This window comes from Acomys russatus, chromosome 9, assembly GCF_903995435.1.
Source record: "Acomys russatus chromosome 9, mAcoRus1.1, whole genome shotgun sequence".
NCBI classification, from domain to species: domain Eukaryota; kingdom Metazoa; phylum Chordata; class Mammalia; order Rodentia; family Muridae; genus Acomys; species Acomys russatus.
Genome location: NC_067145.1, coordinates 49,587,930 through 49,614,467, shown reverse-complemented (window position 1 = coordinate 49,614,467; position 26,538 = coordinate 49,587,930). Strand labels below are relative to the sequence as shown.

At 40.4% G+C, this 26,538-nt stretch overlaps 1 protein-coding gene across 1 annotated transcript in view; it reads right to left on the bottom strand.

Annotated features, from left to right (window-relative positions):
• The window catches only part of Cubn (cubilin), a 212,550-nt gene extending 190,674 nt beyond the window's left edge, over positions 1-21,876 (bottom strand). The window contains exons 1-12 of the mRNA XM_051151301.1: positions 21,409-21,876; positions 20,721-20,850; positions 19,735-19,830; positions 19,148-19,186; positions 16,777-16,878; positions 16,050-16,153; positions 9,478-9,604; positions 8,403-8,565; positions 5,763-5,894; positions 5,037-5,138; positions 1,871-1,992; positions 820-1,006 (exon numbers count right to left, since the gene is read on the bottom strand). Of these exons, the coding sequence (XP_051007258.1) occupies positions 820-1,006; positions 1,871-1,992; positions 5,037-5,138; positions 5,763-5,894; positions 8,403-8,565; positions 9,478-9,604; positions 16,050-16,153; positions 16,777-16,878; positions 19,148-19,186; positions 19,735-19,830; positions 20,721-20,850; positions 21,409-21,521 (1,417 nt within the window). The 5' untranslated portion in view covers positions 21,522-21,876. The remainder of the gene's footprint in view (positions 1-819; positions 1,007-1,870; positions 1,993-5,036; positions 5,139-5,762; positions 5,895-8,402; positions 8,566-9,477; positions 9,605-16,049; positions 16,154-16,776; positions 16,879-19,147; positions 19,187-19,734; positions 19,831-20,720; positions 20,851-21,408) is intronic.
• Between the last annotated feature and the right edge of the window lie 4,662 nt (positions 21,877-26,538).

The window sequence follows — 26,538 nt, the reverse complement described above, 5'->3', positions numbered from 1 at the left end:
TAATCACAACCTTAATCCTTGCATTTTATGCAGCCACCTTCCTGCTGCTCTCTGGTAGTCTTAGCTCCTTGTCTACCTGGTGAGCAGACAAGTGGAGAGGACTGTATCATTGTCCTAAACACAAGGTAACACCTCAATGAATGCACTGATTCAAAAACAGAGAGCATGGAGTAGTGAGAGGAGATGTGTCTGAAAAATCTGAGTGATATGTTGAAGGATGAGATGCATCTGGATGGGAAATGGGGGAGGAGTTTCAGGAGTCATAAGAAGAAATATCGCAGATAAAAGAACAAGTGACAATACTCATGTAGCCCATGGGATTAAGTAGGAAAAGAACTGGCTGAAGTGAGAATATTTATAGGGGACTAGAGAAATATATGGTGATATGGATAGAGTGAAGATTGTTCAGGGAAGACAGATGGAAAACAATCTAAACCTTGATTAACTGGGCAGGGAAGAAGCAGTGTTATCAGTAAATAAGAAAGTAAAGTCAAGAGTGCTCTGTGAGCTTTAGATGCCCACCATGCAGGAAGTGGCCCTCGGAAAACTGAAAGGGAAGTTCCTGAGTATATGGTACATTGTGAAAGAATATACTCAACATAGAACATACTAGCAATATTTTTAAAGAAAAATGTTTCTTTTTTTAAAATAAGGATTATAAATACCCACTTTGTGAAGTCCATGATATTTCTGCATGGAGAAACCTACTTCTGGGCATCTGAACTTGTGAAAAAATCAGGTTATGTTGGCAAATATGCAAATAACCTAAGGATCGCTCTAAGCTGGGAGTGTCTGTGGTTGATGGAATGCCTTCCATACCTCTCTGGGGGGTCTGACAGTAATACCCAGTCCAGGAGCTCGGACAGTCGCAAGTGAAGCCATTGATTCCATCAATGCAGGTGCCCCCATTCAAACAGGGGCTGCTCAGACACTCATTAATGTTTTCTGTGCAGGTAGGTCCAGTCCAGCCGGAATCACACTTACAGAAATAACTAGATACTGTTTCCTAAGAAGAAAATAAAAGAACTATACTATGAATCAAATGGATAGACAATATAACAGAACAAACTCAAATCATGAAAAAGTGACAACATAAGGTATATATTTAACAGATATTGAGCTACCGTGTATATTTTCTAGTAGACAAATTCATTAATTACTGAGTATATTGAGTCATATTTATTTCCATAAAACTATAGGTTTTCCTTACTATTTTGAAAATCATTGATAAAAAAATTAACTAAATGGGGGCTGCAGATACAGTTCATAGTTTTAAAGAGCATACTGCATTTTAGAGGACCAGAATTCAGTTCCCAGCACCCACATCAGTCAGCTCACAACTGCTTGTAAGTCTACTTCTAAGGAATCTTGACACACTCTTGACTCAGCAGGCACCTAATGCATGTACATGGAGCACACAAGTCCATGCAAGAACATGTATATCCACCTGAAATAAATAAGTAAGTAAATAAATAAAGCTTTAAACAAAGCAACTGATTGGCTCATTAGTTTTTCTGGGAACCATGTTACTACCTATCTGTAACCTGAAATTGAGACACCTTAACATAAAGCTTGAATCATTTCCTCAAAATTTATGGCTAGGTGGTGATAGTGCATGCCTTTAATCCCAGAACTCAGGAGGCAGCGGCAAGTGGATCTTTGAGTCTGAGGCCAGCCTGGTCTACAGACTGAGTTCCAGGAAAGCCAGGGATACATAGAGAAATCCTGTCTCAAGAAGAACAAAACAAAGAAACAAGAAAATAAACAAAGAAAGACCCCCCCCCGCAAAAAACTTATGAATCATACAAAATAAAATGTTTAAGATATGATTATTTCAAGTGTTTATCTCCCCAGGAATAGCAAGACTCACTATGCAGTGTCCATTTACACACGGGTGACTTGAGCAAATATTACTGAGTTGCACACATCCATTAGGCCCATAACCATTTCCTGTATATCCATGGGGGCAGGTGCAGAGAGGCAAGAAAGACCCTGTTCAGAAATAAAAATGGATGTGTAAGTGCAGATATCCTTGGTTCAGAGGCAATCATGGAACTCCACTCTGGTGTCTAGACAAAAATCCACCAATGCCATGTGCATTTATTCCTGTGGGTAGCCAAGACAAAGCAAGAGGAAAACTGACAAGAATCTTTGTTTTTCCCTTTTTATCTTAAAACAAAACACTAAATGTTTCTAATTTCACATATATATATATATATATATATATATATATATATGTTTGTAATCATGTTCTCATTTCTTTTTGCAGATGGTCTAAGGCTACACACAGATAAGAAGGGAATATGGAAAAAGAAAATGGGAGTTCTTTGTCAGAAAAGGATCTTTCTTCAGTAGAAAATAAGAAGTTTATGGCAACAGCATCTGTTGCAAGCAATCTGTATGTCTGTGTCTACACATAGAGAGACATTGCTCAATCCTCCTGATAACTCTATAAACAGATCCTTTAATAAATATTTACACCTTTACAGATAATACTAGAGTGCACACAGATTGTCAGGACCAAGGAGACACAGTTTGAGTGTGAAGAGTCCAGAGAAACTTTGTGGACCTGGCACCAGGGCTAGCACGGGATTAGCATGAACTGGGCAGGCCTCATGCTCTAGGCACATGCACATGCAGACTGCACCTATGCACTATTTCATTAAAAATACACTGTGACACATTCAAAGGAATTTTTCAGTGATGCTACAGATTAAAACAATATAGTAACACAATAAACAAAATCCAAATACCAATGTTTCTTCAACAGTTTTTCTAATCTCATTACTTCAATGTTAGAAAATTCAAGCAATGACAATCTAAGTGATCAGTGGGGAAAATTGGCCAAAATTTTTTAATGATTGACTCTTTCAGTACTATTGATAATTATAAGTGAGATAAAAAGTTAAAGATAATATTAAAACATCCAGAATTTCAATTTTATTCTGTAATACCAGAAACAAGAACCCCTTTATGTATTTTAGAAAATTCTACAAAAATGTAACCTCCACAGACTTTCAGATTCCTTAATCACTGAAGGTCACATGTTACTGCAGACTACATTGTTCCTATCACTATAAACTAGCTGGAATAATACATGAAAATTAATATGATGATTAATTTAAACACATTCCTCCACCAGCAAACACTGATGAGAGTGGATAGACAACCTTGCTGAAGAATTCAAATGGGATAAATTATGTAACACGATCAATGTACAACATAAATAGACAGTGGTGCTCTCATGCCCTCTGGTCACAGTGCCTACAAGATTTGCATTAAAAAATGAGACATACGGGTATCCTTCCTGCATAAATATATGTTATTTTGTGAAGTTATTTCTCTAAAAGTATTTGCTGAGGGGAAATAGTGTAAGGACTCGGCCACTGCTACACTGTGTCTGGACATCGCTGCCTTTCCCCAGGCAAGGTCGCAGGCTGCAGTGAGGATCAGTAAAGAACACGAGAAGCCCCCTCACATCATCTAAGACACAACCAGTCCTGTCCATAAAAACATTATTTTCGTAAGTGTTTGCTTCATTTTGGTCTCTCAAGAACTCTGTGCAATGCCAGCTATTACCACCCCAAGCTCACACAAAGGAGGACTGGAGTAAGAGGCATGAGCTGTCTTGGCCATTGTCAGGCAGGAGTGTGATGGAACTAAAGGAGAGATCACGTGGCTTTCTCTGAGGCACTCTGCTCTTGAGTACCTCACTATGCTATTAATCACTTAAGAAGCATTTGGTCCCTCATATTTGCAGGATGTGTACAAGGCAAATGCATAGACCTGTGTTCATATTCTCATCTGTATATACACATTAAAATGCATTTGTGAAAATTTAAAAGATCACAGAATTTGTCATAGATGAAGTTTGGTTTATCCATTTGGAAAACTTCATCTAGGTTTGGTACATAAGTGAACAATAGATTCTAAAACTGTCAAAGACCCTGATATATCAAGAGAAAACATAAGAGGAATATGACTAAATGATCTGTAAAGAATTCAATAGGGAAGACTTTTCTCAACATGAAGCTAAGGGAAGAAAATTAAGAAAACTGAAAAGAAAAGAAGGAAAAAAGAAGAAAATTGCTTTGTTCTTTGTTGATAAAATTCTTAAGCCTCTAAATAAAAAACACTAGTATAAAACCTAGAGAATAGTATGCTATGAACAAAGTGTTACAAAACACAACACAGATGGGAAGATGATTTCCTCAGTACATGCAAAAATCGCAAACTGATAAAAAACAAAGAAGCAATGCATATGAAAAATAGAAAACCTGATCAATAAAAATGTGAACATTATTATTCATTAGTCACACAAAAGCACAGGGCTAAGCAACTAACTCTTGGCTATAAAATGGATCAAGACAAAAAATAGTATCTATGATTGCCAGAGCTGGGCTAAACAAACACCTCACAGACTTCTGGCCGCGGCATACGGTGAGACAATTTTCAGAGAGATGTGTTGCTGCATACATAACTTAGCCCTCGTGTATGCAGTACCATAGCAGTAGATCACCCTGAATCCAATTCCCCTTCCTTAGAAGCAAACTCCTTATTTTGCCTGGATCCATCATGTTTGAAATAAATGCTATATGGTCTCTGCTGCCAGGTGTGGCCACGTGGCACAATTCCAGCCAATGGCATAGAAATAAAAGTCATCGAAGAAGATGCCATGTCTTCTTTCCTCTCTCCCTCCTGTTTACTAAAGTCATTACTTGATTATTTGACTTAATTATCATGGGAAGCAACTTCTAGTCAAAGTAGATCATTCAAGGGTTAGTAGATTGTTGCATTTCAAGATGTGTAGGTATCTGAGATAGGTTACATTTTTGTTATAAGGTCAAAATGGTAACTCATGACTATACCACCAGCGCTAGGGAGGGTGAGGCAGGAGGATTGTATGATTTCAAGGTCAGATAGGCTATCGAGTGAGCCTGTGTCCCCCAAAGCAATTTCAATAAGAAAGGATTTATTTTTAGAACGTGGAATTGTTTGACTAAAACATCCAAGGACACAGAGGGATGAGTCATTACCTAGACCAGGGGATGAGGTGCAGGTCGCATCTGGGTAGCAGCCTCCATTATTGATTGAGCAGATGTCCAAGGGATTGCACACTCTCCCATCACCACTGAAACCTGACCAAAGCACAGCAGGGGGTGAGGAGCAATGGAGAGAACATAGGAGAAAGACAACCGGTCTGAGATGAGAATCCAGGCAACTGACACTGCAGTGGCTGATGTCCTTGAAGGTGAATTAGATGTCTAAAGTGTCTAATGTATCATTTTCAATAAAAATATATAATATATTTTGTATATATAAAACCAAAGGTGTCAATTTATTGCTTAGAATTCTCTGACCTTATTGGAGACTAATTTTATTTAAACTAGAGGTCAACTAGAATGACCTCTTACAGAAAACAAAAGGGGGAAAATAACATGTATTATGTCTGTGAGCCTTATCTGTGAACAGTCCACAGGTACACATATTAAATAAATACTTATGCATGGGAACATCGGAATGATGGGTCTAAAGATTCTCACAGAAGCATTTCCCAGCCCTGTGTTTTCTCACTACTTGCTGTTGCTGCCGACACTGTTTTTATCCCGTTCTTAGTTTGCTGCACTACTGCATGCTACTGCATCTACACTGTAAGTTAAACAACCTGACCCAGTCCTTTTCTTAGAAATCATTTTGAAGTGAACACAGATTCCACTTGAGATGCATTGGCTGTGGTGGCATCAGGAAGCCTGGTGTAGTACCTGGTGGACAGTTCCCACAAGCAAAAGATCCAGGCGTGTTCTGACAGGGGACAAGTGGAGCCATGGAGCAGCCACCATTGTTTACATCACATTCATTGATGTCATGGCATTCATAACCATTTCCTTGCCAGCCTAGAAAAAAATGAGAAGACTTGGAAGATTAGCACTTCCTAGCAACCTAACAAGGAAGAAATACAGAGAGTTAAGGCATACTGGAAATAGTTCTGGGTTGGCAACACGACTCAGCAGGTCAGGATGCTTACCACTGAGCTTGACCATCTGAGTTCAGTGCCTGGGATCCACATGGTAGAAGGAGAACTCCCTCCAACTTGTCCTGTGACCTCTATAGGTATGTTATGGCATATACCACCCCCCAGTTAAAATGAATAAGTAAAATAAAAATTTAAAGAATAATGAAAAATAATGAATATGACTTTGTTCTACACAAAGCTATAGATGAAAATGAAATATTCTAATAGGTTGTCAAAAATATATTAAATGTATAAAATCTAATTCTGGCAAAATGGTAGGTAAATGGGGTTTACCTGTAAACTGTTGATTGGATGCTAATAAGACCAGTTTGGAATGAGATCTGGCGGCACTCGTTAATTTTTTAAAAAGTAAATACATTAGCAAGTAATTTTACTTCTTGAAACTTAGTCTTTATAGATTGAACTATCAACATATTATAAAGTATATAAGAAGACACCTACTGCAATTAAGCACCTTAAGATTCAGCAATGACATTAAATTATAAAAGTAATTTTAGGAATGTTTATACACCTGCATTTTCATACATCTGTACACATACACACATTGAGAAATTTTCCCCATGCATAGTTTAATAGTATACAACAAATTATAGACTAATATGTAGAATTTGGGTCATACTAGCAGTCTGGCAGAAGGTATTGCTTAAAGCCATACCTATACTTCTACAAGTGAAGAAAAATGGAGAATGAGATTGAAGGTGAAGAGAGATATCACTTAAATATCCCAATTATAGTCAATCATAACATTAGTATTACTCTCATGATTCGCTATAATCATAGTAACCCTGATTAAATCTCTTCAAACCTTTGGCATGTTTATAACGTCACATTTAAGTCAGGTAATTTCATCAACTGGGTTAAGGAAATGAAGTCTGAGCCTGGGTGAGTGCACAGGGCAGGGCTGAGGGAAATGCACTCTAGGCCTAGGGATGGGCCAGATTAGAGCATGTTTGGCTCCACCTTTTTTACAGGTATAGCTGTAGTCCCCTACATTTATAAGAAACATATAGAGCCATTAAAATTCAGGAAAAATAGAGTCATTAAAAACAAAAACAAAAACTTTACTCTCAATTTCTTTCTCATGAGTTTTTGTCGCCCTTTGTTTTCTTCCAATAGGAAGAATTAAACGCACACACGACCTGTCCTGTAATTCAAACCATTCACCTGACATCTACAGTTTAAAAATTGCCATCAGAAACGACCTTCAAGAAGTCAGCTATTTGTAAGGTCTGCTCCCTGAGATGCAGGAAGAGAGGCTAAACTGTGTCTCTAGATGCAGCTCTAGATGCACAGGTGCCTTGTGTGATGGAGTGGTGGAGTACTCCACAGCTCAGCTAGATCCAAGGCCACGCAGAACGGAATTTGGATCTGGCCTTGTATAAGCTTTGTGTACTTGGAGAAGTTATTTAATCTCTCCAAGCCTCAGCAGCTTCTATTTAAAATGTTAAACAACTAGCTGGGTGATGGTGGCATACACCTTTAATCCCAGCATTTGAGAGGCAGAGGCAGGTGGATTGCTGTGAGTTTGAGGCCAGCCTGGTATACAAAGTGAGTCCAGGACAGCCAGGGCCACACAGATAAACCTTGTCTTGAAAAAAAAAAGAAAAAAGGAAAAAAAGTACAAAATGTAAACAACCCTAACAATTGCTTATGCTTAGAAGGCACCTTCATGACATTTGCATGAAAAGAGAACTGTTGTGGTCTGCCATGTATGCTCCACTCTCTAAATATACCCAGGAATAGAACGCTGCTGCGTCATAGGCCTGTGGAGTCTGGTTAACAGCTAACAAGCATCACAGCACAGGGCTTTGCTCATGGCACATGCCCTGCATGTCTGTGCTGAGTGGCATGATGATGTAGTTATGTGCACTGTGTGAGATCAGGGCTCAGAGTCTTCAGCAGCTCAACACAATGGGTTTCCCTAAAGTTTCCTCGGACCTGAGGAAGCAGGGCACCTCTATTTACAGCAAGGCTATAGGACAGTCAACAACACTCCAAACAACAACTACTGGTTTGTAGCAGAGACACAAAGCAGTCAAAGAATTGCCCCATACTTCCAAATAACTGGTTGGTAGGAGAAGTAGAGTTATATACTACATGCTTTTAACTACCAGCTGACAGGCAAGATTAGACCCTTCAAATTCTGTGTCCAGTTGGTCCCCAAAGTTGGATGTTAGTACACTCTTGGGAAAATCTCTGACTGCATCAGGGACCTGTTCTAACAGTAAGATGCTCTCGAGTAGGACGTGCAGCTAGATTTAGACACCTCCGAACAATGACCTTCTTATACAAGTGGTAGAGGAAAACCGACTCTGTTACCTTGTCTGTGTGGTATTCAGAGCCTAGCATGTGTCCCCCCAAAAAGTACCTGTTGGGCAGGCCCCACAGTAGAAGGAGCCTTGCGTGTTGAAACACTGCACAAGGTCTGAACAAGGAGAAGGCTGGAGGGTGCATTCATTTTTGTCCTCTGTGCAGGAACTGCCATTTGGCGTTGTTGTCCACCCAGCATCACAGATACAGTTAAAATTTGGCTGTCAGGAAAAAAAAAAAAAAAATAAAGTAAATAAAGACAACCAGGAAGAGAGGAGAAATGTCTCTGAAAATCTCCCTAATCCCTGAGCTGCTTGTCCTCTAATGTTCATTTACATCAGGGCCCTTGAGTGGCTTCTCTTTCTCTTCCCATGTGATTTGAACATTTAGACTGGACCATGGAAAAGGAACATCTGTATTTCAGGATAAGAGTATCCTATAATTTATCCCAAAGATGCCCAGGAAAGAGTAACAATAACTAAAGCTGTAATTAAAGTCAATGAACTCAGTCAGGTATATATTTAAAAGGATAAACACTCAAGTAGACACAGACTTTGGACAATCATTTCCTTTTTGAAAAATCTCTTCTCTTCCTTCCACTGTTCCCTTCATCCCTTCCCCTACTCCCCTACTACTAGAAGGAACAGTTTTCTATCACTTAAGAATTTTTTTAAAATGAATTAAAAATAAGCAATTAAAATTCTTATAAAATCAAAACTGGCCAAGCTACCCTGAGCATTAGGTATCTAGGACCCAGAGCAAAGAGGAACACCAGAGGTCTAGACCCATAAAGTCTGCACCACTCACAGGACTCAAGGCCAGACAAATCTAGACATAACCTGTATTGTTTGCATATCTACTCACTGTTAACCCACAGGCCAGGAGGCCATGCCTCACAGAGAGATCTATGAAGGAATAGCAAGAAGGCTCATATTTTGCAGGGCAGACCTATTTTCTATTTCTGAGTTGTTTTCTGTGTCAGTCGTCTCTCTCTTTGCCTGTGTGTATCCTGCTAAGGGACAGAAGGGACTTGACTTCTGAAGTCTCTGAAGCCACATGTAGCGCTATGCTGCTGAGGACTGTGTACCAGCATAGTGAGCCAGTGTGGGGAGCACTGAGGGAAAGGGACCTACCTGTCCATGTTGTACTCGCACTAAGTCCTCACAGATGCCATGCTTACAGAGCTGCTGAGAGCCCTGTTCACAGTCGTTAAATTTAGATGCACACTGAGGTCCATACGTATCAGGCGTGCAGTCACATCTGTTGGTTATACAAGAGCACAAGGTCAGGGTTTGTGTTCTTAATAACAGAACCTGTCTATTGGCAAAGCAATAATGTTAATAATAAACCAGCACTGCAGTTTTGTCAGCTGCAGCCTTAGAATAAAGTTCCTCGATTCTTCTCCAAGCAGGAGCATTGAGTGCATGTGTCATCTTTTCAAATCAACTGTTAAGAGAATCATGGCTCAATGTTTTATAGGATTAGAGCAATAAATTCTTTTGATCTCATCATCAAGCAGCACTCTCAAAGGTCAGATGTCTGTAAAACATGGTGATGGAGTTCATTCAAGAAGGGAAAAGGAAAGATCAGCAAGTTCACTCAGAATTCATCCTGCAGCACAGGTGATGATCTATGCTAGGTGCCTTTATATTACAGAGGACAATCCTATTCTGTCAGAAAGAGATGTAGTCGGTAATGAGACATTTCCTTCACAGCCATATTTTAATGCATAACAAAATGTAACTGTCATATGATACCTGAATACCGGAGGTGCTGTGTAACTAGAAAATGTGAGATTAACAAAAATCAAATAGGAAAAGTTTGTTTAAGTTGTTGGGACTACCTTTACTAGGGGACTCACATGAAGCCCATCTTTGACATGGACTCTGTCACCTGTTTTTTGATTACTTCTCTGTGACGGGCCTGCTTCACCAGGCCACAGGGGAAGAGGAGGTGCTAAGCCCTGATGTGACTTGATGTGCTGGAGTGGGTTGGTGGAGGGGCTCCCATTTTCTGAGGAGTAGGGGAGTGGGATAGAGTAAAAAGGGAGGGAGGGTGGGACAGGGAAAAGAGGAAGCAGGGGCTATGATTGGGATGTGAAGTGAATAAATAAATAAATAAACACACATAAGTTATTGTAACTCTTTAAGTTGCTGGTTTAGTTCTGTATCTGCAAAGCAGTAAGAAAGGGGGATTGTAAGGTGTTAGCACAGGTGTTGGGATGTGTGGTAAGGGATGAAGGACTCACATAGGCTAAGTGTGAGCACATCCTAGACAGTGAAAGAGCCAAGTTCAGAGGTTCATCACAAATGTCATTGCGGATGTCGGAGACAAGAATGAGGGAGAATCTGCAGGGCATGCCTGTCTCTGCTGCCTGCAATGTTAAGCTAGTTTCGGATGGTTCTGGAAAAGATGGTTTCTGACAACGTAGAATTGTTGTTTTAGCAATATGCATTAAGGTACCAAAGATGTCAAAGTGTGGGTAATAATAGTAGAAGAAGTGAGTTTGAAAACAAGCAGAAGCCAGGCCTAGATACAGAACAAGGCATGCCATAGCTGGACCCAGAAACAGTTACTAGGGTGACACCTTTGGTCATTTCCAAATAAAAAGAGATCAATGTGTGTTGCCACACATGGACAGTAGGGTGTAGGGAGCCACACCATGCGCTACCACATAGAGCTGCCAGACTTACCAACTGAAAATACAGAAGACAGTTCAATTTCTAGTTTAGGTAAATGAATATTTTGTAAAATATCTAAGTATGATCCATGCAATTTATAGCACTACTACATAATTATACAAAACTTACTTAATTAATAAATTACATCGATGAGCATGCCAAGATTTCTTTTCTCATTAAGCCCAGATGATGAATTAATAATAATTAGTGATTAAGCTTACACTTGGATGCTAGCTCCCTATTCAACAGCTATGCACCCTTTCCCACACTTTCCCTTACTCCCTGTTCTCTTTCCTCTTATCGAGTACTCATCCAGAGAATTTAATTGTACTGTTTGGGATTACATTATTTTTGAGCATTTCTTATACATATTTAAGCATTTGATTAATTGCTAAATATTTTTCTTCTTTCTCCATACATTTGACATATAAAAATAAAACAACTCAGAACCAATTATTACAAATTTTTCTAAGTGCATTTTCTGTGTGATGGGTATTAGCATGTTTGGGAACCTCTGGGACAAATGATGCAAATTTAAATCCTGAGCGAATATATTAACCATTCACCTCTCTGACTCCTCTTGAAAAAGCAGTCCTCTCTAGGAAGTTTTTCCCTTATAGCTAAGTACTTAAGCAGTGGGAAATGACTTAGGGTGCCAGAGGAGACTGTGGCCATGCACCCCAAGGCACCCCTCTCTCCTTATCTCTCACTTCCTGCTTCCTAGCCATTATCACTTGGAGATGAGTGGACACTAATCTTATACTCTTTTAAATCAGATACAAAGTAGACTTATTTCACTTAAATTTAGATAATAAGAGAAGAAGGCGGAAGAAGAAGAGGAAGAAGAGGAGGGGAAGAAGGAGGAAGAGGAAGAGGAGAAGGAGAAGGAGCAAATAAACCAAGTAAGATTTAGGCTTCCTTGCCATGATCTTCAAAAGCAAGCATGTTCATCATATTTGACAGGTATGCAGCAAATAGGACTGCCTACAGACACAGAACCAATACGCAAGGGAGAGAGACAGAAGCCCAGGTCTGTTTTACTCCAGTTCTATAACTTGTCCATGTTACATTTCTGTTCCCAGGGGTAAAGTAAGTGACTGGGAAGACTTTGCAATTGTGTGTCTTTTTAAATGCAACAGCATTTGCATATGAAATATATTTTCAAAGTGACTCAATATGGCCTTTTAAAGGAAAAGAGTAATTCGTCATATAAATACTTATGAAGCAATAATAAAACCATCTGTATATTTTAAAACTACCTTAGTAGTATTGACGCCTTTGATGTTAATTCCTTTTAAGTTTTATTTAGTATGTGTGTGTATGTGTGTACAATGTGTAGATGTGGGTACATGCATACCATGGTGTGCAAGTTGAAGTCAGGAGTCAGTTCTCTGCTACCATAAGATCGAGGGATCCTATGAAGTCATCAGGTTTTTGTTGCAAGTGTGTTTACCTCCTGAGCCATCTCTCAAGCCCTAGTTCTTGTAAAAAGTCTTTTATTGTTGTATTCATTCTAGTAGAATAAAACTAGGCTTTTCAGCCTTCAAAACTATAAATGCACTTGTCAGTTTAGAAGACAGCAAACATCCTTCCATAGTCCTAGTTAACTGAGAGTCTATAGCTCAATATCTGCACACTGAGTAACTGAAAGAGATAATAAAATTAATACCTAAGTACAATCTGATACCAACTGAGATTGTCTTCATTACTTCACTGCTTTAAAAGCTGCCAATAATATGGAGATAAAAGAAGATGGACCAAATCAGTATCATGTGCTTGTTTTCTTCCTAGAAAGCCTTGTAGGTCTGTACCCTTAGAACATATGCCATGCACGACCCCAAGAGCTTGTCTTACATATAAAGCAAGTCAGGAGACAATCAAGAGCAACTATTACAGTGAAGACAATAACACCAAATCTATCTTTCTGTTAGCTCTCATAGTAGCTGGGAGCAAGACTCAAGACACAAAAACTAGTAAAAGCAGATAAAGTTTTCCTTTATCTTACACTCATCACTCTAAGAAAGATTTTTTTTTTTTTTTGCCAAAAATGTCTATGAGACAGGGATTCCAATTAGTACTTGTGTAGTACCTCATCTTCTCAAAGGAATTCATAATTATGAATTATTAACTGTTAAGCAGGAATTCCATTCACTCTAACTAAAGTGACTCACAAAGATCTTTTAACTGAGGCACCCCACATGGAGCCCTTTTTGCTGACCACACCCACACACTGCAGACCCAGATCATCCGACAGCAGGTCACGTTTTTCCTTATGAAATCCATGTGGTTTCCCTAAGGGGTTTTTAGTTTCAGTGAAACTTCTTATTACTAAGCATTTTAACCTAACATAATTAACAGGATTCAAGAAATTATTTAAATGTTCATTATTTTATTACATACAGACCCACAGAGCAATGACTAAATTTTATGCTCATGAATATTATATATTTTATTGTATCCCTTCAAGATGTTACTTGAGGGTGGAGTAATGGCTTAGCCAGCGAATTGCTTTTCTTGTAAGCAAGAAGACCAGAGTTCAATGCCCATAATTCACTGTTTAAAAAGAGATGGAAAAAAAAAAAAAAAAGCCTAGGCAGAGTGGCTTGTGCTTAAAATCTCAGTATTGGGGCAGCAGAGAGAACTGGACTCCTGGGACTTGATTTCCTAGTATACTTGGCATTTTCCAGGCCAATGAGAAACTCTGTCTCAAAAAACTAGGTAAGGGGCTAGAGAGATGGGTAGGCAGTTAAGAGCACCCACAAGGCAGCTCACAACCATCTGTAACTCCATATCCAAGGAGTCAACCTCCTTTTCTAGCCTCTGCAGGCACCAGGCATACATTTGGTACACAGGCATACATGCAGACAAAGCACCAAGACAAAAGACAAGGTGGGTGGCATGTGAGGAAAGAGGTCTGAGGTTGTTCTCTGGTTTCCACATACATGTGCATCCATGCACACTCCTGTGTGCATACTCACACAGGAGCATGTACACACAAGTTACTGGGATACACCTGAATTCATATAGGATATATTTACTTAATTGGGATTCTCAAGGCCTCATAAACTACTCTCACATCTAGAAGAAGAGAGTTAAATATTCTGCTCTCCAATGTCTCCAGCAAATCTATGAGTGATGGTGACTAGAGACAATAAACAGTCCAGAATCAGCAGAAGTTCTTGTGCTTCCCTTCACATGGGGAACAAGAGCGAATCCAATACTGTTTTACAAAGGGATGCTACCTCCAAGAAACAACGAACACTTTCTCTCTCTCTTTTCTTCCCTGTCATTTGCTCCCTTCCTCTTTCTTCTCTCATGTGTATCTCAACCTTGACATGCAATGGAGAGTTGTACATTGTGAATAATACTTCAGGCTCTCATTTCCTTCCCACCCACTTCCATCTTGAAAAGGATGCACATGAAAAATACTGCTCTGAGAAACAACACCAATGACTTCTGTGAATGGCTCCCATCATTCAACTGGCCCAGAATGCACCAAAAGATGGTGATGATAAAGAAAGATTGGAATGCTGTCTAATCTCTGGGATGGTACTGGATCCTGAGGAGGCACACAGTTATATGTGCTAAAAGTCAGATTGGGACACTTGTCACTGATATCTCCAATTGGAAATTCTGCTTGATAAATGGCCATAAACAGAAACCATTTGATAATGCTTTCAAGGGAATGAAGGCCATAGGCAGAATGTGAATGACATCAGTGGCCCTGGGCATTTCAATTAGATCCAAAGTCCAAACAGCAAAGTCCTCAAACAAGTTCACTGGGTGTCCTTCCAAGCTGCGGCTCTTGTTAACGCCTCACTCATCATGTCCCATAATAAGGTTCCTCAGACAACAGTGTTAGACTTAAAATAGAGGCTGTCATTTTGGGTTTTGCACAATGATTGAATTTATAAATATGTCTAAAGGAAGCTTGCATGAGTCAAATTTATTAACCTAGAGTGAACCAAAGTTTTAAAGCTCAGATTAAAGGAATGAAAGGACTGTGGCTAACTTTTGAGAAAATGTGTTACGAGATGACAGAGGTTAAAGCAAAATTCCAACACTCATTTCTTCAGGATACTGTTACAAGACACCAGGGGCACAGGGAAGAGAGAGTAATTGCTCCTTAATCATGGTAGGTTATTTTGCAGAGCGATTAGCAGTTCCTGCAGTAGCAGAACTAGTTTTTTAATCCTTATGGATCCACACGGACACAGGCCATCAGCCAAAATATAGCAAAGGATGACATCACATTCTTCTCAAAAGTAATATCAAGAAACCATACACTAGTAAATCTGACAAGGATCGGGCATAAACGCCGTGACTTGATTATCAGGAGGTGCCTTTAATGACCAATACTGCTCAAGTACAGTGGGAACACAGAGGCTGTGTGCCATCTGGTTCCGTTTAAGTGATGGTTTCCTGGGAAAGACTATGACGAGGTGAGGTGATGTGGAGAATGTCGTGAGTGAATCATTTGACAGAACACGAATCTGAAAAGGAGTCAAGCTGCCTGGGGACTGTGCCTGGGTGAGTTAATCAATTCTCTGAATGTTACGCCAGTCTGATTTGTTTTGGTCAACACTCATACATAGTGAATGAACCACTCTTAGTGCAACTGTACGCTTGCAAGCACGTGGAATGAACACATGGAATGCACACAGTGCAGGGACACTGGAATGCTGGACTGTGACCCCCTCCGCACCAACTCATCTCGAAGCCGCCCTTTTACGTAGGCTCTGACTCCTGCTCAGGCATCAGCTCAGCATGCACCATGCCTTCTGACTGCTCTGTGGCCATCACAATGGCCTTCTTCTTCCTCAGGGATGCTGTCAACATAATTTCTCCATGGGGTGAAAGGTTTTTATTTATTTAAGGAAAAATATGACTATGTTCAGTAAAATCCAATGAACCCCCATGGGGTGCCTAGTTTTTCTGGTACTATAGAAATTAATCTGCATACTTTTAATTATTTGCTGCTCTTGTCCTTCAGAAATACACTTGACACTTAAAAATTAAGTTACCTGAAACTCCCCAGTGTATTCACACAGGTGGATCCACTCTGGCAGCCAAAGGGCGTTCCTGAGTAAACCGCACACTCATTAACATCGTCTGAGCAGAAAAGACCCTGCAGAGATGTAAAGAACCCAGTCAGGCACCATAGGACATGGGCACTTCTGGATTAATAGTCACATGATATACTTAATGACTTATATGTGGACAGTACATCCTTAATAAAGTCAAGCACAATATTAATAACATCAATCTTGTGCTAAGATTTCTCTAAAATTCAGGTTGGACCCAATGGGACCAAGGAGCTTCTCACGAGAGCACAGTGGTCACAGGAGGAGAGTCCTTACATAGACGAGGCTGTGTGCTTGGAGATAGCTACTTAGTGATCTTCCTGTTGATGTCCACACTAGCAGGATCCTCACTACTGCTCAATGAGGGCAAGAATACTCCAAGCTTCAGCCCATGCTTTCCAATGCTGAACTATTTAAGTCAGCGCTAACCGCTATCAGGCCCTACCATTTACTTCTCCGCTTGTGAGAGTTGCTCAAGATGGTGCAGGGCTCGGTGGGTTAAATAATCAACTCTGACACTTTGGCACAATTCATTCTGACTTGTGAGGCCACAGAATCCTAGAAACTTTAGTGAATAATTAGATATGCCTGAGTGAGTCCAGAGAAGCCACCGCCGGCTCACTGGCCAGTGGCTCTTTGATTTCTAAATGAGGACCAAATGACTCACCTCCCACTGCACAGGGCAGATACAGAAGAAAGAGTTGTGCAGATTGACGCAGGTGCCACCGTTGCGGCAGGGATTGCTACTGCAAACTTTTCTCTCCACATTCTGAAAAACAACAGGGCAGTTACAGCAGTGAGAGACCGATACTTGTCCTTGGCCCAGAGTGAACGGCAGGCTAAGTTCGGGTGTGGGTTTCTCCTCACCCTCCAGGGCTTCCTCCAGACTTCCTCCAATGACTCACACTCCCCTTCAAGTCAGTTCTCTTGTGAAAATATCAAGCAAGCTCATATTCCTTAACCCTCTGTATAGTTTAGACATGGGTGACAACGAAAATTCTCTGTTCCTTAGCGCGCATCTTTCATGAGAGAAAGCACATGTGCTACTAGACCGGAATAAAGGCTTTAAATGTGGACATAAGAATGGGTGTTTCTACCGCACTAAGAAAATGAAATGGAAATATCCATTCTTTGGCCTTGCGGTCTTATCTCAGGCACCTCTAGATAAGCCTTTGAAAACTGATCATCTTTTATTACCACCCCTGCTGCCATTGGCTCAGATGACTGAACTCATTTCTCTCCAAGCCCCTTTGTTTGAAATGTGGCCAGCCAAGATACACCTTTTGCCCTCTGCTCACCTGACCGCTTTTAGACCAGAACAGCAAAACAGTCCTACCTTTGTCCACACAGCTGGGGATCTCACCCTTCGTCAGCTACCATTTCAATTCTGTACAACTTGTAAAGACTTGGGGATGCAGAGGCAACTGCTTCATAGAGGGCAAGTAATGATGCAGTTGAGGTATTTTACTGTATTGGGTTTAGTAAAATTCTGTTTAAGACAGGGACAATGTTTGTACCATCCACGCACATGTGTAAAGGCTCAGAGGAGATCAACTTAGTTCTGTGGACAAAACTCAAAGATCTCCAACTGGCCCTTTGCCGTGCACTGGAAAACCGTTCTTTCTCTGCCCTTGTCATCAGTCCCAGGACTGCACATGCATATGTCTCATTCTGAACCCCGCTGTCTTCCCATGTTTCACTTGTCTTTCTTCCAGAGCCATAATGAGCCTTGTCTGTGAAAGTACCATAGGACATTATGAAGGACGTTTGCCACGAATTTAGGAGTTTTCCAGTGAATAGAAGCAATGCTGTCTAGGGATTAAAAGCCAGAGATTGGGGCAAGGAGAGGGAAGCAGGAAGGGAAATGAGTAAGCAGTCAGGAGGAAGATGATGAAGCGTGGCAGAGACTGTGCTGACCTCGTTCTATGCAAAACCAGAAAGAAATGGACATTGGAAATCATTAAAAACTTCCTGAGTGGTGGGGAAGAGAATGGCAGAGACTCATTGACCGTAATCTCCAGTTCTTGACCAGTAGTGAAACTGGGAAGCACTACAGGAGTTTGAAAACCCCACGTGGCTTTGCTCCTGGACATGCACTGTTTCTTGCTTGCTCGTTCTCATGTGCTCAGCTATTCCCTGAAGAGATGAAGGCTGAGGTACAATCCATTGTCAATGTGATGAAAAAGGAATGTGAACTTGTTCATCAGACTTAACTCCCAAAGTAGGAGATAATGATCAAATCATTACGGAAACAAAGTGTGACCGTTAGAGCAGACACTATTAAGTGGGATGTATAGATTCTATATATTTCTTTGGGCAGAAGGTTGAGATTTCAATACAAGTCTTAGCCGGTTACTTGCAAGGAAGGCGAGAAGCATAAACGTACATAGCTGGGCACACACATGCCAAAGGTAGAGTGCATTTGCTCTGGGGAAATGTTTCAAGCTGAACTGCCAGCCAGTGAGACTTTAAGGAACTGAGAACACTGTGCACACGCCCAGAATTCTGAGCTCAATTCAGAGAGGCATGTGGCTATTTGAAACCTAGTTACTGGTGCCAGTTGGGGGATCACTAGCTGACCAAATGTACACAAGTAAGCCCACAGCAACATGGCTAAAGTAGGGCAATAAAGAGAAGAGCCTAAGGGCTGTGACTCAGAGAAGATCTCACATTCTGAGTGACCTTAGGGTGACATAATGCCCTGGGTCCTCACAGGCCTCCTAGGGGACATCCTCAGGGACAGGAATCAAACAATAGAAAATCAAGTCCTTGATATCCATCATCTATCCCTTAAAATAAAACTATTGACTGTTAACGATTTTTTCAGGCAAGGTCACACTTTGTATCACAAGCTGGTCTGTAGCTCCCTGTGCATCCTAAGCTGGATTCACCCTCAATCCTCTGGGCTCAGCCTCCTGAGTACTAACTAGAGTAACAGAGGAGCAGCAGCCATTTCTACCTTAGAAATGTTGTTTATATATTTTCAGTGACTATGTGGAGTTGACTGAAAGCGCACTGAAACTGGTCACAGTACTTACCTGCTGTAAACTTTGAACATTTCTTTCAAGATCCAGGAGCTGTAGCAGTGGGGAAAAAATACATCAGTTAGGCAGCGCGCAGACCCCCACCTGCGGCACTAGGCTTCGCTGTGCTCAGCCCTTAGAGACCCACTTTGTTTGGCTTTCATTCATTAATTTTCCCCTCCTCATTCCTCTCCCCTCTGGGGTCTCTAGCATCCTAGTCCTTTTCTCCTGTAAATTTTTAAAGGTCTTTTAAAAGGAAGTTCACCCCCCTGATAAGCTGTCTCACTGCTTCTTTCACATGGTGATAAGGGCACAAATGACAGCGATAACCCCCTCCATGGATAAGAGACACACTATCAAAACTTGAGCAAAGCCAAATCTTGCAACAAATGTGTGCCATAGCACGTATTGCCTTCTCCCACCTCGACTCCATAGCCTCCACTGCAGTTATGCCACTTAACCCCAAAGTTCACAATATAATGATAAACAGCCGAAGATGAGGCAGAATTGACATGTCACCTGAAAAGAACATTACTTACAAAGTTGGGTTGAGAAGACCTCACTCACTCTTACCATACATGCAATGCATGTGCCCCCCTTACCTTGGAGTTAAGCTGCTGGACTTGACTAAGTATATTTTGAGGAAGGCCAGTTGTATTCTTTTTTAAATCTATAATATCATCTTTGTTTCTCTGGATCTAATTTTTAAAAAGAAAAGAAGAAAAAGGAAAATAGCAATAGTAAAAAAAGAAAAAAATCAATTTTACGGGAACAAGTACTAAAACCTCATTATTATAAACTCCAGAGCAATACCATGTACAATAATAATTAGATCAAAATAGATATTGCAAAACTTATTTGACTCTCTTCCATAGCAACATGCTTTCTTGTATGCATTTCCCCATAATGAATAACACTTGAGGGTGCTTGTTAAGAAGCATGGTGGGCAGAGGGTTTTAGCTCAATGATACAGAATTTGCCTGGCATGTAAAATCCCTGGATTCAACCTGCCCCCCAATACCATAAATATATATGATTTTTGAATGAGACGTTTTGAATTTTAAATCTTGCCCTCAAGTGTTCATTGTGCATCTTCTGGATATTAAGCAGATTTCCCATACTTGTAGCTCACAAATGGAGTAATAATAAGCACCTTCATGGGGCAGTCCTGAGGGTAGAATGACACAGTACACAGTGTGAGAGCCAGGCGCAGCTCTGAATGCTGGCTCCAACATTACGGGTGATACACAGCATGCTGTTGCCAATACTGAGTACCAAAAGCATTAAAAAAAAAAAGCATCAGAGGAGGTGACCACTCTGCAGTGGCCACAGTGCTGCCCAGCACATCTGTGCCCGCCTGTCAGGGGAGTTGAGGTTTACTTTCTGGATCTCTTCTGGATTGTGAAATCTGGCCCTGCACCATGAACCTCCTCTTCTGGAATTGGCCCCTCTTTCCCGCCGCGAAGCTTTTATAAGCTTCTTTTCAAGAACTTATCTTCCCATTTGTGCTCTCTCTGCTCAGGATTCAAGGTGCCAACTAATATTGAGCTGGTCAACTAAGCTACTCTGCGTTTTCCTGGTGCGTTACCTGGTGTAAACATTCGCCAAGGTCTTCGTTATTTAATTTGACTTTCCCCAGGGATCCAGTTCTAAATTCGATGTTTTGGGCAGCGCTCGTAAGAAACACTAAGTTTCCACCCTCCGAAGTCATCCGAGGCCTAGACAATTCAAGCAGAGATTTGTCAGTAATTAGCACATCTAATTTTTTTTTTTTTTTTTTTTAAGACAAGCTTTCTCTGTGTAACAACCCTGGCTGTCCTGGAACTCACGCTATAGACCCGGCTGGCCTCAAACTCACAAAGATCTGCCTGCCTCTGTCCCCTGAGCGTTGGGATTAAAAATGTGTGCCACCACTGCCCACCCTAGTTTTACTTTTTACACCAAGTTTCATGCTGAATAATAATAGACTTGCTGTACATATTTTCACCTTGCATTCAACGCGTCCAAATCTCTGTTCGCCAATCATTATTTCCCTGAGAATTTCTTAATGATATTTCCCAAGAATTGCAGATGTGACTCGTTCAGAAGTGGGCAAAAAAAAATATTTGTAAATAAAAAAGCAAGTCCTCCTACTAGGCCGAATCTTGTCCCTGTTGGCTTTTTCACGTCTCTGTTTCCCTCCAGACGCGCCGATCTTCTACTTTGCTTCTTATTTGTTACAGACAGCGAGAAGATACCCCGGTCCGCAAGCAGAAATAAGGCACATGTCTACTTACTGGTGGAGATCAGCGATCCTTTTCTGTGGCTTCTGCTCAAGAGGTCCAACTTCGCCATCTAATCCGGCTATCACCAAGAAAGTAACAAAACCCCAGAGAAAATATGAGGGCATGTTCCTCAGCAGCCTCCCAGCTTGTCAGGCAAGAGGGAGACCACTGGAACCAACTAAGGCGGGGGAATTTGAGAGCAGCAAACCGGGCGGCTGTACTTTGACCAGCAGTATATTCTTTAACTTTCCAATCCTTCCAAGAAGGCTTAAGTATTTTTCCCTTCCTGAAGACTGTCAATGATCTTAGATCTTCAGTACTGTTCAACTTGTAAGGGGTCAAAATCTACCTTAAGTGATGCGCAACTTAATCATTATTTGTTTAACCTTTGAAACGGTAACCAGCAGCTTTGGAAACATCCGCGGAAAGAATCCGTGCTTTGGAGGCATTCAGCTTTTGGTAAATGGTGCTGGAGAATTTCTGCAAAAGAGTGATTTTTTAAAAAAAATCTCATGTCATGCATAAATGTTACTGCTAAATGTTCTTCAAACACCCAGATTTAAGAACTAAAACTATAAAAATATTAGCATAAAATAGGAAAAACTTATGCCTCTGAATTTTGCAATTTATTCTCGGCTGCAAACAACAAAGGTAGGAACAATAAAAAGAAAATCAAAAGAAAGGGTTCTATGTCAAAGCTGTTGTACATCAGAAGGGACACAATTCAAGAGCTGTGTCCCTTTGAGGGGAATCCCCTTTCAGTAGTGGGAGAGCCACTGTGAAGTCACCCATGATCCAGTGAATAATCCCCACCTGTTCTCACTAGGAAACCCTAATTAAACTCACACCGCATACACAGCAAGGCATGAAAACAGTAAGGGAGCTTATTGCAAAGAAGAGGCTCAGTGGGAGTAGCGAGAGGATAGAAGAGGGTAACAGGAGCAAATATGACCAAAATATATGGCACACATGTATGAAAACTGTCAAAGAACCAACTATTTTTAAAGTCACTTAAAGAACTGGAGGAAATATTTGGAAACAATAATACCAAAAGAGATTAATATTCATACTTTTTTAAATCCCATAATTCAACAACAAAATTAAAAAATGAGCAAGGGACCTGGTCATTCCCTCAGAAAAGACTCACAGACGTTCACGAAAATATCATTAGAAGCTCTACTCATTGTGGGAGTCCAAACAGAACCCCAGTGCCATGTAAGTCCATACCCAGTCAGCGCAACACTACTAACAAGCAGAAAACGTGCGCTGTCAGAAACTGAACTCTTGCTGAGTTGGTAGGGACATAAAATGGTGCACTCTGGAATTTTGATTTATTTCATTGTAATAATGTAGACTAGGCTGGCCTTAAATTTACGGTCCCTCTGCCTCCATTTCTCCAGTGCTGGAATTACAGGTTTACACTGCCACACCCAATTTACAATAGAATGTTTTTCAGCCATTAAAAAAAAAAAAAAATAATAATAATAAAAGAATTAGCACACACTACAGCATGGATAAAGTAAACTAACACTTCCCCCCGCCAAAAACAAACAAACAAACAAACAAACAAACAACACCCTCTAGGATTCTACTTACATGAGGTGCCTGCATTATTCAAACTTACCGCTACAGAACATAGGGTGTTGGTTCCCACAGGCTGGAGGGCAGGAGAACGGGCTTGATGCACATGGAGATCCACACTGGAAAGATACAATCTCTGGTGAATGACAGCAGTGACAGTTGATGGATAAGCTGTGCTCTTACTGCCACTCAACCGCAGAATTAAAAGGTGGTTATGTTTTCCAGTGACTTTTACATCGAAACTATAAGGTTAGTCCCGAGTTTCTTCCATCTGGAGACGTTGCACATGACAGAAAGAAGGCACCAGAGCCTGGGAGAAATTCTTAGGGGTATAGCTCCAGGGTCTACAAGCCCAGCTTGTAATTACCAGAATCAGCACCCCAACCTCTCTATCTCAGCAAGCCGCTCCAAGCCCATCCCAGAGCTCTGGCTTAACATGAGCTTTGATCATGTCACCAGAAGCTCAAGAGAGCTGCAACTGCCTGGACTGACTGTAAGCATGCTCATCTTCTAGAGGTTTCTAGAGAAGATTCATCTCTGTCCCCGCCCGCATGCTGGTCTGTTGATACTTAGGTACATCCTTCTGATTCCCCCTTCTCCTCCACTTGGGAAATACCCCAAATCACAAAGAGCCAGTGTTCCTGATTCCCCTCCCCCTCCCGCCCAGCTACCCGTGTGTGTGTGTGTGTGTGTGTGTGTGTGTGTGTGTGTGTGTGTGTGTCTTTCTCTGTCTCTGTCTGACACTGACACACACACACACACACAATGAATAAATTAACCATCTAAAGAAAAGATGTTTCTTCATCTAAATTCGTTGATCTCAAATATACAAAAAATACTCTCAGAAAAAATTTGTACTGCCACTGAAGGTTTTTGGGGGGGGGGTTGTTTTGTTTTGTTTTGTTTTGTTTTTTGAGACAGGGTTTTTCTGTGTAACCTTGGCTGTCCTAGATTCGATTTGTAGACCAGACTGGCCTCAAACTCACAGAGATCTGTCAGTTTGTAAAATATTAATTTCTCAAGTTTAAGCTGCACAGTTTGACATAATAAACATGGCACTGCTTTACTCCTGTCCTATCTAACCACTATAATTTACCTACCACTAACCAAAGAAAATATATTTCAAATTTATTTTTTTTTAAGCTGAAACTGCGATTAAATGGTGACAGGCTTTATTGCTTTTTTGAAGAAATAGATGTGATGTAATTGGCTGAAGAGACGGCTCAGTGGTTAAAAACATGTACCATTCTTGCAAAGGACCTGAATTCAGTTCCAGTATCCACATCGGGTAGCTCACAACTGTGTGAAACTCAGCTCCAAGGAGTTCTTCCACCTCTGGCCTACATGAACACCTGTACATGAGCACATGCTTGCATACATATACAAATTTTAAATATAAAATCTTTTAAAACAGAGAGATAAATATAATACAATAAATAGTATTTGAGGCTGGACATAAATGCTTTAAAATTTCGTTAATCCAAGTTTGCAATTATCCATTTTGCTAGATCCAAGATTACACAGGACTAAAACTTCTAAAACTACTATGACCTAAGACATTTTTAAAGAGTGGATTATTTCAGAATTAGGCCTTTGGTTCAAACCTCAAAATTCTTGGGAAGTGCCTAGAATAATGAGAGAAAATAGTGTTTTGTTTTGTTTTTTATAAAAGAGAAAAAAATTATTAGAGATGGAGGCAGAGAAGTGGGTCTCTTTTATGTGTTGCCACAGTGAAAGGCTCTATAGTTATCACAGCATTTATCATTGCGACAGCTCTGGGCTCACTATGTGCCAGTCTCTGTGTTTTAATTTACATGGGTCCCATCATTTCATCTTTATAACACATGAGGAAATTTCTCTGACAAGTTAATTTCTAATCATTTCTTCCATCTTTTACCATTACCTTCTGATTTATTCTTAGTAGATTTAATTTCGCTGTGCTCATATTTCTAGAACAGCTAATCTGTATGAGGCCATATTATGCATTGGGAAATGTCAGTTAATAAAAGTTAACTTTGACTCTGGAGCAAGATGACAGACTAGAAAGCAAAAAAAAATAAATATGCAGGATAGTCTCAATAAAATAAGTGGGATAAGAGGGTGTAGTGGCAGAAAGAGACTGTGAGAAAGGACATACTTAGAGTGCCTGTGCCAGATAGCATCTCTGCAGAGGTGGCACTTAGGGCATCACCTGAAGCATGTTGACATCCATTCACTAATATCTCTGGGTCCCCATCACTGGGTCCCAGGACCATTTACTTTTCTGCTTCCACTAAGCCATATAGACTGGCTAAAGATTCTACTACTCATGTCCACACTGGGCGGGACTCTCTTTCGGATGAAAGACATGGTTTGACAGCATGAACTGACACTAAAGACCTACTTAGGAACAGTGAAGATGTTCTGTATCTACAAGGGTCCTGATCAGTTGCTGATGCACCCTAACCTTCCATGAAGACACAAACACACACTAATGGAAACAAAAACAAAATTTGAGAATTGAAGACCAAGCACATAAAAAACTCTACTCTAAAAAATATTTCTTGGTAATTACCATTGTATTAGTTAATATGCACACAGTTAAATGGGTGCTCTGTGGTCAAGGATGATTACATAGCATCATATTAACACCTTGCCTATGGTAGTCAAGAAAATTACAGCTTTTATTTTGTTTTTAAAGCCTTCCACATTTCTCCTGCATATCTGGGTGTTACTACTTTGCATTGTTTTTTGTTTGTTTGTTTTGTTTGTTTGTTTGTTCGTTTGTTTGTGACATGGTCTCACTATGTGATCAGCTGGCTGACTCAGGTACAGCAAGTACTGTGATCACAGTTGTATGACCATAGGCAGAGCTGTATCACCTTAGTTTATAATTCTTCACTAAACCAGGTAGCTTTGGAAATGGTCACAAGAGGCAAGCTGGTGTAGCCATCTTAATATCTAATAAAATAGACTTTCAACCAAAATTAATCAAAAGAGATGAGGAAGGACACTTCATACTCATCAAAGGTAAAATCAACCAAGAGGACATCACAATTATGAACATCTATGCTCCAAATACAAGGGCATCCACATTTGTAAATGAACTATTAAAAAAGCTTAAACCACACATTGATCCCCACACATTAATAGTGGGAGACTTCAACACTCCACTTCCACTGAAGGATAGGCCATTGAAAGAGAAACTAAGCCGGGAAATAACATCATTAACCAACACCATGAATCAAATGGATCTAACAGATATTTATAGAACTTTCCACCCAAACACAAAGGATTATACCTTCTTCTCAGCACCCCATAGAACCTTCTCCAAAATTGATCACATAGTAGATCACAAAGCAAGCCTCAAGAGATACAAGAAGTTTGAAATAATACCTTGTATCCTATCAGATCACCATGGTCTAAAGCTGGACTTCAATGAGAGAAATAACAAAAAGCCTAAACACACATGGAAACTAAACAACTCTCTACTTAATGACACCTGGGTCAGGGAAGAAATAAAGAAATGAAGGACTTCCCGAAATTCAATTAAAATGAAGGAACAACACACCCAAATTTGTG